A 12402-nucleotide genomic window follows, 5' to 3' on the forward strand; every position below is an offset into this window, starting at 1 on the left:
GTTCATGAATTAGTATGAACATCACTGTTTCTATTATGTTATGAGACAATAAGTTCAAATTTGACTTGACTTGGGATGAAAACAACCATGATAATATATAATACGTTGTGACAAAATGTTGACCTTATAAGTTAATGTTCACCTAGAATCTATAACCTTCCACTTAGTATCTCATCCTTTTGACTCATTGACTTTGAGCTGTTTATATTTTTCTTCATATTTTGATTGATTTTAATGAAATTGTTCACTTAGTATTTTGGCACTTGAACACAACATGAATACAGAAAGAATGTTCATAATTTAATTTGTATTGTACCAGAGAAAAATGTTTTCTTGCAGCTGGGGAAACATCAATAAAATACCGGACAAAATACATTTAATTCAAATACATCATTATCTTTTCATCTATTTTACCCCCCGGGCTTCCATACGGTTGTGTTTCTGGAAAGAAGTGAATGCCTGTTTAAGGCTAAATTCCCAGCTTTGGGAGTTAAAGTTCAAACGAGATATCGTTGTGGATACAATCCAGAACTCTGGGATAAGTTGAGTCAACGAGGGTCTTCACACGTATCAAAGTACACAAACATGTGTTTGTTAATGTGCTGATGTCCTTGAGGTCAGCATGAGCTACCAGCTGGATCAATCCCTGCTGACGTGCTCAGGATCAGTACTAATCACTAGCTGCTGCTCATGCACACACGCGCGCACACACACACACACACACACACACACACACACACACACACACACACGCACACTACACCCAAATGTAGAAAGCAACAGATACAGCAAAACCCGCTGCCCTTCCTCTCCTATACTCCATTAGACTTATTGATGATTCCAAATCCATTGTTTTTTTCTTTCCCCTCTCTAATTGGTTTATGCACAGCTGACCGGATAGCAAAGCTGATGATGCTGGAGTGACACAGTGTTCAGAACCGGCTCTATAATCCATGGAAATATGGACTGCTGCTCTGCTTGTTCTTTTCCAGTATTGATTCTCTTAGCAGCAGCTCTCTGCCCTCCTGGTAAACATCTCCTCTTCCTCTGCCTGTGTTCTCCCGAGGGATGACAGTGAAGCTGCTCACCTGCTAGTTCAGGAATCAGCCTTTCGGTCGAAAGGGACTTTCGGCTAACTCAAGGTCTCGGTCTCGGACAAGGAAGTAGGCGTCAGGGGGAAAAGATGAGGCCCTGGGTTCGCTCCAACCGGTCCAGATCGGTCCAGGTGAGAATTCTAATTCATTCATCAACAAATTCTATGGGTTTACTTTCTCAAAGGTGTGAATTCCTGAAATGTTAAGCATGCTGATAAGTTTTAAGGGTCCTCTCTCTCTAGCTGGGGGATGAAAAGAAAAGCAATTTTTAGTTTGAGAGTTGTGGTTTCTCTGGTTTCATGAATCTCCTTGTTTCTGCAGATTTACAACTTGCCTAGCCATTTGTGCATGTAGGTTGAATATATTTTACAGAATAAGCAAAGGAATCATAGTTCTCGACTGGAGTACAATCCAAAGGCTGAAAGAGATTCACATTTTGTTTTAACTGAACTTGACATATGCTTAAAATCTGAGTTGATATTTACACTTTACACTTTACTTTTTTTGGCTTCTGTGCAATAAAAGGATATTTTGAATAAGATGTTAATGAGCGTTTTGTGTTCATGTAAAAACATGCAGGTTAGAGATCAGACTCAGCTTCTAGAGATCTAGTTTTTAAAAGTCACCACAGGTTGGCTGTTTTAAGGACTAACACCTCTTTTTATGTCAGTTTTTCACTGCTGTGTTTCTGCTTTCTACCGTGGTAATTAGGCCTGCGGCTTAATTACTCTTGTTAGTTGTAAAGAAGTATTGGTTGAATTATCTTTAATGTGTTTAATGATAATCCTGAAGCAGATGAATACCACGAGATAAAGGCCAATATGCTTAGGTCCCTGTATATGTCTGGTACCATGTCTCTCTCTCTCACACAGACATACCCCCACACACACACACACACACACACACACACACAGACACGCACTGGTTTTGGGAGACAGAAAGACACACTTCTCTGAGTCCGAACTTATTGGCCAATAATGATGTATTCATGCTGCATGACAATGAACATAATAAGAAAGAAGAAAGAATTACTGCACAAGTCAAAAAACACACATGCAAAAAAAAAGAAAAATGTAAAATAATCGCTTAATATATTTATTATTCCAGAGAAGAAAATACATTTTAACTCGCAATTCCAAAAATAAAAATGGTAATAATAGCAACGATGTAATAATCTTCACCATAATTAAACAGACATAGTTTGTCTCATGAAAGAATTTTAGCTAACACGAGTTGATCATCATATATACTCAAGGATAAAAAGAGATTTCTAGCCACTAGGGGGCGGTAATGATCCATCAGATGAAAGAAACGGGAGTTGAGTTATTCAAGGAATACATTTGTGAGATTTTATGATAAAAAGGCACCATTTCATAGTCAACTACGTGCATCTAAACCTGTGAAAATGGTTTTTTTTTTTTCAAACGTCGTCATTCAGGCAATTGTTTAATGATTTCAAATCACAATTAATTACTTTTTATGGAAGTCGGGAGGACTGATTCCTTGAAGAGTACTTGAAGGCAACCTCATCTCACTGGTGACGTCACTCTCCCTCACGCTTTCTCTTGTCAGTGTTTTTTCGGAAGGCGAAGGGAGGGATCCCGTTTTTGCACGTCTTCTTCACAAAAAAACACCCTAATGTTTCCAGGGAGACACATCGCGCTCCGGACACTTCTCGTTCACTGCGAAAGCAGCAGAAACCAAACCGAATGAGACGAGTTGAGGGCGGACCGGGCTGAGAGGTACGAGCCGGAGACCGACAGGCACATCCGCTGCTTTCTCCAATTCAACCAAAATTACCGTTCTTTTTTTTTTTTTTAAACCAAAACGGTCTGTACATCTCTCGGAGTCTTGAAATGCGGGCTCACACGACCTCCGGTACCGTGACGTCTTATTTCGGTGGAATCCGCCGTTTTGATAAATGTCCCCCAGAACAATCACATTAGCTCGCTAACAGAAAGACAGAAACTCCCCCCTCGACTCGACCCGTTTCGGTTGGCTTTTGAACCCTCATCTGTCGCCTCGATGCTGGTCTTTTCCTTATTTTCTCAACACATCACCGATGCAGCTCAACGTAAACCGACGTCCACCGGGGTCGGTTCTATTATCGAGGCAGCGAGAGTCCAGCGACATGGTCCGGGAGCGTCTGGGGAGGGTCGGGGGAAAGTGAGAGGCTAAGTGGGGAGGGAGGGGGCGCAGTCTGGGCTGTTATTTTGTTGTTTTCTTCTGAAGATTTTTGGTTGGTAACAACATAGTGGCACCATGTGGATGTAGTTTCTTTTTTGTATTTTTTTTTGTACGCATCAATTTAACCTGGATGTAACTGTCTCAGTGATCGGTGCTGCCTTCAAGGACCGTGACAAGGAGGATCCATTGAGAAGTGAGGCTGTGTTTTTCCTTCCTCCCGTGACCGACAGCCAGTCTGATCTGGGGTGTATGTTTTTTTTTTATCCCGGTTTGAACACCAATCCGCAGCCCACGTATTAGTTTTTTTTTTCTCGTGGAAGAAGAAGAAGAAGAAGAAGGGCACTCAGGGAGCGAACATGTCTGTACGCACGGCACTGCCCGGCAGCGAGCGGAAGCCCGATCATGTAAGTAAACGATCAGAGAAGCAGGACTTGTATTTTGTCCCCTTTAGCAGGAGAAATTGGTAACCATGAGGTGTCATGATTATAATACCTACACCCCCTCCCTCTCACCTCACCCTGAGATTAGTGGGCCATGTGCAACGAGCAGCTGCAATCCAGCGAGCAAGGCGACGCAGACGCGCTAATCTCTCTCTTCCCCCCCAGCTCGTTTGGGACGGATTGCACTCGGAAGCACAGGACGGGGGGGCAACAGAGGGGGGGGGGGGGGGGCATGTGTGTTAAAATAATTGCGCGTGCTAGATCCACCCATTTAATCAATGAGGTTCCTTTAAAAAAAAAGCCCCCCAACCCCCTAAAGGTCTCCATCGTGCCCTTTGCCCTTGCCCCTCCCCTCCTCACTGCCTCTCCATCACCATACATCCATATCTTCACCTTGTCTGCATCCCCCTCCCTCCCTTTTAAAATCCCCCCCCCCCCCCCCCCCCTTGTACTTGGTCGAAGCCAGCCTGGTTGTGCAGAATCTGCTGTGTCAGGCTACTGATGCTGTCCTGATGTTTCCCTGGGTCTGGGGCTGCATCTGTTTTCCTTTTTTTTGGCGAGGGTCGGTCGTCCATTTGACTTGAATGTCTTTTTGAAAGCGTTTCACTGCATTGCTCCCGTTCAGGATGGATGTGCCCCTGTGAGGCTGTAAGCCTCTCTCTCGCCTCCCTTCCACCACACATTGATATCAGTAGTGCAGCCGCAGGGAGAGTCCCCACCTTTTTATTTTATCTCAAGGCCACCTGGCTTTAAAAATGCAGCCTAAAATACCAGCAAGAACACCTCCCTCCTAATTGTCTTGAAAGGCCGTGCGTCACTATCGCGGTTTCTACATGTTGTGCTGTGACTCAAGCTTATTCACGGTTTCTCTCTTTCAGCAGTGACCTTTTACCACAACGGTCGCCTCTATGTAATATTTTTGGTGTGAAAACTCCAATCAAAAGACAGACGTATTTAAACTATAGTTTACAGTTTGGTGATTATTGCCTGTAGCTCTTCCCAGGACCCGTAAGCACCCAGGGGGCCAGAATCTGGGAGTCATGTCTTGTGGGTGGTTTGGACAGTTTATGTCAGGCCACACCCAAATGAAGGCCCTTTTTTTTCTCCTTCAAAATCTATTCCACATCTTAAGCAGGCTTTCGTAGTTCTATGGCTCTCTCATGTGTGTCATGAACAAAGCAGAGTAGGAAAGGAGTTTAATTTAATGCTTGATTCTGTTTGGAGTCCGCTTGCGTTTGAGATGTCGCAACTTGTCTTTTTGGCTGTCAAAGCAGGACGATTGGAGCAATCGTGTGAATACTTTTAGGATAAGTAGCCCCGCCTCCACGGGACCGAGCTGCTTCTATTTATTTAGTCAGTTATTTCGGTGCATTGATTTGTCACCGGTGCTGCTGGTAGAGGAGTGAACTGTGCGTCTGTGAGTGGGACAGCGGCAGTGATTGTTGTGCTCGCTCAGCCAAGAGCCCGTCCAGTTAGCTCCCTCACCATGGCAACGGCAGACAGGGTTCTCCATATTACTTTATTACCCCCTTGACTCTAAACCGACCTGGTACAACTCAACAAACGCAGCACACGGGTCACGATGCAGAACTGGGTGCAGAACCCTAGCATTATATGGCCACTGTATTCCTTCATTTTTCTGTAATGATCTCTTAAAGAACAAACTGTTATAAGGGTCAATGAAGGTTTCGGTGTCTAAAAAGTGCTAAAACAAAATAATGTAAAATTGAAATATAATGCATATATTTGAGTCTGAAACAATATAAATAATGTTTAAGTTGTCATCTAACTTTTCATAGTGCTTTTAAATAGTTTGTCATAGTATTTGATAACTTCACAGGCAAAAAAGTGTCAGGTGGTGCAACCACAAAATTCATATTCATATATATTTTCCTAATATTTTTATTAAAATTTCTTAAGGATCCCTTGGGGTGTCTACAGTCCCATACACATTGTTATTTTGAGGTTGTAGTATAAACAGTACATAAATATATATATATATATATATATATATATATATATATACACATACATACACACGCATATTAAGCAACCGTTCTTTCACCTCAATCTATTATTTATAGAATTCAATTATTTAACCTGGTTGCACCGCCTGACATTTATCACATGTGCTGCCTGAACATATTAGTATTATACACATATTAGATGTTTAACATGTCTAACATATTTAAAAAAAAATGTTGTAATGTTGTAATGTAAATAATCTTATCTGCAAATAACTTGCAGTTGCGCCACCCAATATACTGATGCGACCACCTGACATTTGCAACTAATTTCAGACTTAACAGACATCTACAATAGCATTATTTTTAGATCTGGTTAGCAACTTCATATATATAATGTTTAATAAAATCAAAGAGCTTTTTGATAAAATAGCATTTAGTTTTACATTGATTGTACCTCCTTTATATGAGAAAGTTGACCAGCTTAATCTATAAATTCAAACTAGCTATATTATCAATATTTTAGGGGGATCCGAATATATTTTCTCACATACACAAAGATCAATTGGGGTCCTCTTGATGACACAAAATCCCTTTTACTGCTCTGCTCTTTACTTCACAATAAAAGTACCATATTCACAGCTGTGCCACCCTGAAATATGAGAAGATGCAAATTGCTGGACCAAGGGTTTTGAATGAGGTTTAAAATATTTGGTATTTAAAAAGTAAGATGGTTGATTTGATTAGTTTCAACTATATAAGTATGCCATACTTTCTATGGCATACTTATTTTAATAACACTTTTAATAGTCCGTTTACTTGCTCAAACTGTTCTGCCATCCTACATCTCCAGGGTTTGAGGAGTCTAAACATAAAAGAATATATATCTGATTTGAATATATTGAAACTGGATAATTTTTTATTGAATTAAATGTTATGTCAGTTCAAAGGGAAAGAAAACAACATAACGTGCATGTCATTGACCCATATATGAGTAGGTACTGACACAGAATAGTGTTTGAGAGCTTTAGAGGACATAATAGACTTAGTGCGATTAAACAGAAGTGGCGTACATTTCTGGGCGTGCAGGAACACGTCGGTACATGTGACGCGCACATGTTTTGTGCAGGTTATAAGTTGGAGTTTAGTTTCGTTGCCTTCTGCAGAACTAGATTTAAGTGTTTGTAGAGTTGCTATTTTTGTGATCTCCTGGGCTAAATATTGTTTTTCCAAGACAAGAACACATCAGGTAACATTTTACAAATGCATCAAACCTGCGGAGTGCCACTCATCATTGTCCTCTCAAGAAACCCACCGCCAGTGTTGGCGATGTTCACGTATTACTTTAAATGATCACACGTTGCCCGACCGTTTTGAGAAATTTGTTTTGCTCCAGAAACCCTCCATTTAAGCTGTACAGGGCTGTTGGCGCTTCTTCACTTGAGGAGACATTTGTCAAGGTTTGCAAACATGCCTGTGAAATATGTGTGTGTTTTAAGCGATCCCTGTTTATTTTTATGGAGATCAAGTGTTTTTGTCAAGGTTCTGAAAATGGGGAAGTAGTCATTTGTAGGGAGGATATTTAGTCACTTCTTTAAGGCTGTAATGTTGCGGTTGTCTTTAGACACTGGTTTAGTTGAGAGATCCTACTTGGTGATGAAGCTTGTACGTCAGGTTCTGCTTGGGGCTTATCATGAGCTTTCATTGGTGTGTGTGAGATGAGAAATGTGTGTGTGTGTGTGTGAGTGTGTGTACGTGTACGGCTGTGTGCTCTGGAGAAAAGAGAGAAATTGAGAAATGATTTTCAGTGGGGCATAGTGAGGTATGTATTCAGAATGGACATATTTTCTGATGTAATTCTTATCTATAAGCAGCTCTTTCTATGTCTCTGTGTGTCTGTGTAGAAGTCTAATTAGCGATCCAGTTTCTTAAACGTCTGAGTAAGCCAGCCAAATTTAGAAAAACTGAGGATTGGCCTTTTAAAGGTTCCAAAAAAAGGAACACTGCTCTAGATGCAACATAAAGAGGGAGAGATTTGATGAAAACATAACGTGACAGCTTGTTATCTGAACAAGTTGTTCACCTGCCAGCTATTGGGCAATTCTAGGGAAGAGTCCGGTCGGAGACTGGTGCCGAACAGGTGGCGTTTACTAAAGATCAGGCTACTATGTGGAGAATGCCGCTGTACACACACACACACACACACACACACACCATCTACAGAGGGACATTCAGACTCTGTCAGAGGGCTCACAGTTGGGCCCTTGTGTTCCCGGTGAGGTGGCCCCTCAGGTGTCTGCTTACCGTTCCCGGTCCCTCCTCGGGCCTTAGCTTCGTCTCGTGCAAATACAGCACCCGTCCCGTCCCGTCCTCTTTAGGGTGTTTGCTGCTGCTGCGTGATTTATTTATTTTAATTGGCTCTGCAGCTGCAGTCAAGATTATTTCAGGCGTTTTATTCATATTACTACTGTGGAGCTTCTGCTACGTCTCGTCTGGCGACAGAATAACAATTCAACAATTTCATGGACTGTAAATAAGAAGTTGATGTTGTCATGGTGACATCACACAAGAGTATGCAGCTCTGGTAGTGGCCTGTCAATCACACGGTAGCCCCGCCCTAAAGCCTTCCCTTCTTTACGGTCTGTTGCTTAACGGCCCTTTTCTCAATGAACATCATGCTGTATTGATGAAGACATCTGCAGAGTCCTTTTTAGAAACGGAGCCTTTAAAGTTTTTCCTTTGGGTAGAACGTTCTTTATGAAATGTGTGTGATGGCAGCGAGGCGGCAGGACATCGTAGACTGCGGTGTCATGACTTCCTCCAACGGTGATGTCTCAATAGCTTCCGGATCTCAATCAGCCAAACCTTTTTAGCCAACAATCCTGGTTCCCCATTCACATTTTAGTTTTCATAACAAGATATGGACGTATTTTCAGATTAGTTTAGTTTGGTAAAAAAATATCACACCGGGAAATGCCCTTTGTCCTCCCCAGGATCAAAGCTGGTCTGTTTTTACAAGAAAAGATTCTCCTCCATCCCCCACCCTTACCTCCGAGGCTTGCCTTTTCAGATGAATTGCCTCAGGCATTAGGGAAGAAAGATAATTATCGGGAGAGGTTGGGTCAGATTGAAATCGCTGACTGGGCAGTGTGTGTGTGTGTGTGTGTGTGTGTGTGTGTGTGTGTGTGTGTGTGTGTGTGTGTGTGTGTGTGTGTTGTGTAATATTGGACTGAGATGTGGTGACTGTGGAGGCTGTTGGAGTGCAGTGAACTCATTGTCATGTTCAAGAAACCAGTTTGAGACGATATGAGTGTTGTGCATGGTGTATTGTCCTGCTGGAAGTAGATGGTACACTGTGGTCGTAAAGGGTTGGACATGGTCGGCAACAAGACTCCCTTACACCACCAGCAGCAGCCTGTTAATGCATGGCCGAATGGATCCATGCTTTCTTGGTGAGCCTATGCAAATCGTAGTCTGTTTTTTGTTGTTAGATGACCGGGGGGGCTCCCGGTGTGGTCTTCTGCTGCTGTAGCCCATCTTCTTCAAGGTTCCCTGTGTTGTACTTTCAGAAATGCCGTTCTTCATTCCTTGGTTGTAGTGAGTGGTTGTTTGAGTTACTGTTGCGTTTCTATCATCTCAAACCAGTCTGCTCATTCTACTCTGACCTCTCACATCAACAAGGTTGACTGAATATTATCTTCTTTTTTGGACTATTCTCTGTAAACCCCAGACATATTTGTGCGTGAAAGTCTCAGATCAGCAGTTTGTAACGTACTCAGACCAGGTCGTCTGCCACCAACAGCCACGTTTAAAGTCATTTGAGTCCCCTTTTTTCCCCATTCTGGTGCTCAGTTTGATGTTTAGCAAGTTGTCTTGACCGCGTCTACATGCCTCAATGCATTGAGTTGCGGCCATGTGATTAGCTGATTAGCTGTGTTACAACACAGGTTTACCTAATAAAGTGTCCGTTAAGTGTATATATTGTGTGTGTATATATGCACCTGTGTCATATTTCTCACTTTCTTACTGCTATTGTTGTCGTGTTTTATATAGCACTGAATTGGCCAAATCCTCAATCTTTCACAGAAAAGAAAATAATGTGTGAAACCTAAATTTCCCCTGAATGGTTTGATGAGTGTAGTCTTGGCCACCATAACTCCCGGTAAAATTGCTCCACAGCAGCATTGCCAGAAAAACGTGTGACAGGCGAAAGAACAAACTCTGCTATATTATCTTTTTTTTTTTTTTTATGGAGTCTGAGCTACGTTGTAAGAGAAGAATCCCTCTGTTTGCAATGAAAAGGCACCGGGTTTATGGAGCGGATCCCTACGAGAGGCGGAGAGCGAGAGAGCGGCGTCTAGCCAACGAGTGACTCAGCGCTCTAATCCCCCCGATGATTGTACCCCCGCAGTGAATGATATGCTGAGCAATGTGGGGGTGGAGGGGGGCAGAAAGCGAGCCGTAATCCACTTTGCATCCTGGAGCCAGAGTGAGGGAGGCCGCCTTTAACCTACAATGCCTGCTGGTCATCGTCTACAATGTTGTGTCGTCCCGGCTGATATTATTAAAAAAGCGAAGAGAGAATCCACTGTTGAGAGTTCACATTCACTTTGTTGGGGAGGGTCGAATGGAGGCCTGTGTTCCCTATAAAAGAGGAATAAGTGATACAAATTTATTTGGGTAATTTGGACTCCTTCCAAGCCGGTTTCATTAGCCGTGATTTTACGTGATTAATTGTTTTGGAAATTCAAAGCTAACCCTGTGTGACAATGGTGATGTTGTGATTCAGTGATTCTGAATGATAATTGATTGCATGTCCATTGGTATTTGTTTTGAGAATTTATCTAATAAGACTTATTACTTTACTCCCAAAGGATGACAGACCCCTCATAGTACATGAGCACTGCGGCTGTTAGGATCTATGATCTGCAGTGAAGTGCGTTGTGAAAGTCCGGCTCGCCATAACTCACGACTCCCAGACGCGTAAACGTCACTTGACGTGTTGTTTCCCGGCACCTCCCGCTTCCTCGCGGGTCTCTGGCAAGAAACTGTCGCCGAGTGCTGCGGCTCAGTATCCCACACTCCCGCGATCACTCTGCCGACATCTCCGTCTCTGACACAGGAAGTGGAGCGGACTGTGAGGTCTCACAACTTCCTGCCGCGCTCGACAGAAGCTGTCGATGGACAGTCGAGATGTGAGAAGTTCTGAAGCGGAGGGATGTTCTGTTGGTCGACAAAGCCGATGTGTCTACTAAGTATCTATCTAGGCGCTCGTCCTTCTCTTTGTGGTCCGCTGGAGTCGCAGCTGCTCGAGAGAGAGGAAGAGGAAACCGGAATGGAACGGGTCAACGTGTGGGTGTCTGAGGGGAGGAGGATGGCTCAAGGTTACACCATTCCTGTGCCGTGGACCGTGTCACACATCCTGTCTTTATCTCTGTTCCTCCCTGCCAACACGCACACACACACACTCAGACCTGTACAGTCCACCAGGGGTGCAGGGCGCCTCCCGTAGGGCCCAGCCCATTGTTCGGAAATGTGTTTGTGTGTGTCGCGCTGCGGCTCTCAGGTCCCGCCCCTCTGGGGTCATTTAAAGCCACGACAACAGGGATTAATAGACCTTTCCTCCAGAACAAGTGTATATTCATATATGTATATGTGTATATATATATATATATATATATATTCATCGAATGTTAAACTCTCCCACAAAGGTTAGTGTAGCTTTAAAAAGCTTGAAAAATGATCACATGGGGCAAAGTGGAGGAAAAAACTAAAGATTATTTCATGTTTACAAAACACACGTGTGTGACACATGTGATGTACAGTCGCGTTCAGGCTGTTTCCATTTGTGCATTCATTTACATTTTTTGTTCTACTCCCACGCAGTCCTGTACAATAGCTGACGCGCCTGCCATCAAATAACAAATACTGTTTTATAATGAACAGCTAATCTGCTGAAGTGCAGCTCTGACCTTGTGGGTGGGCCTCGTCCACATGTACTGGCCCGTCCTAAATGACGTACTTTTTTTCTTTCCTAATGAGGATTAACATTTAGATACACAATCAAGACTGAATTGAAATCCTGGCTCCATGCTCGATGCTAACATGTGATATCTGTGTGATGCGCCTCAAGGGATCCATTTATCCTTTGTCCACATATCCGATTTGATCAGCGCGCTGCACATCTCTGAAAATGAGTGAGGGATACTATTGGATCAATCTGAAAGTTTCCCCATCTGCTCACGTTTTAACCTCGCAGGTCGAGAGTTGAAGAGTGGAATCCGTCTGCAGTTTTGCAGTCTTTCTGTTTACACTGAAAGCCTTTTATTTGGTGTACACCTACATCTGCTTTTAATGAATTGTGCGCCACTTAACAAAAGAAATATTAGTTCCTAACCAGAAAAAAAACATTTGGGGCTCTTGTGTAGAAGAGAAACTGAACCAACCTGTTTTTTTTTTCTTGTAGTTTAAATCATCACGACCAGCAACTCGCAGACAAGTTGTCATCTCATCTAATGTGGAAACGCTGTCGTTGATCTCTGTGCAGATATTTTAGTGTTACATAAGGGCAGCTCGGACCCATTTACACTCTCAGAAACCTAAAGCAATTAGTATTCTAATTTACCACAATCTGTTGCCCCCGAATTGGATTCTACAGTTTTAACAAAAATTCATTAATACCTCCATGGAGGTCGGATTTATTGCAGGACTGTATTT

At 42.8% G+C, this 12402-nt stretch overlaps 1 protein-coding gene across 4 annotated transcripts in view; it reads left to right on the plus strand.

Annotated features, from left to right (window-relative positions):
• Positions 1 to 2673: 2673 nt before the first annotated feature.
• mark4b (MAP/microtubule affinity-regulating kinase 4b) overlaps positions 2674 to 12402 on the plus strand; it is a 40366-nt gene continuing 30637 nt past the window's right edge. For all 4 annotated transcript variants that reach the window (XM_037467665.2, XM_037467749.2, XM_037467916.2 and 1 more), the window contains exon 1: positions 2674 to 3685. In XM_037467665.2, the coding sequence (XP_037323562.1) occupies positions 3638 to 3685 (48 nt within the window). In that variant the 5' untranslated portion in view covers positions 2674 to 3637. The remainder of the gene's footprint in view (positions 3686 to 12402) is intronic.

This window comes from Pungitius pungitius, chromosome 3 (assembly GCF_949316345.1).
Source record: "Pungitius pungitius chromosome 3, fPunPun2.1, whole genome shotgun sequence".
Lineage (NCBI taxonomy): Eukaryota > Metazoa > Chordata > Actinopteri > Perciformes > Gasterosteidae > Pungitius > Pungitius pungitius.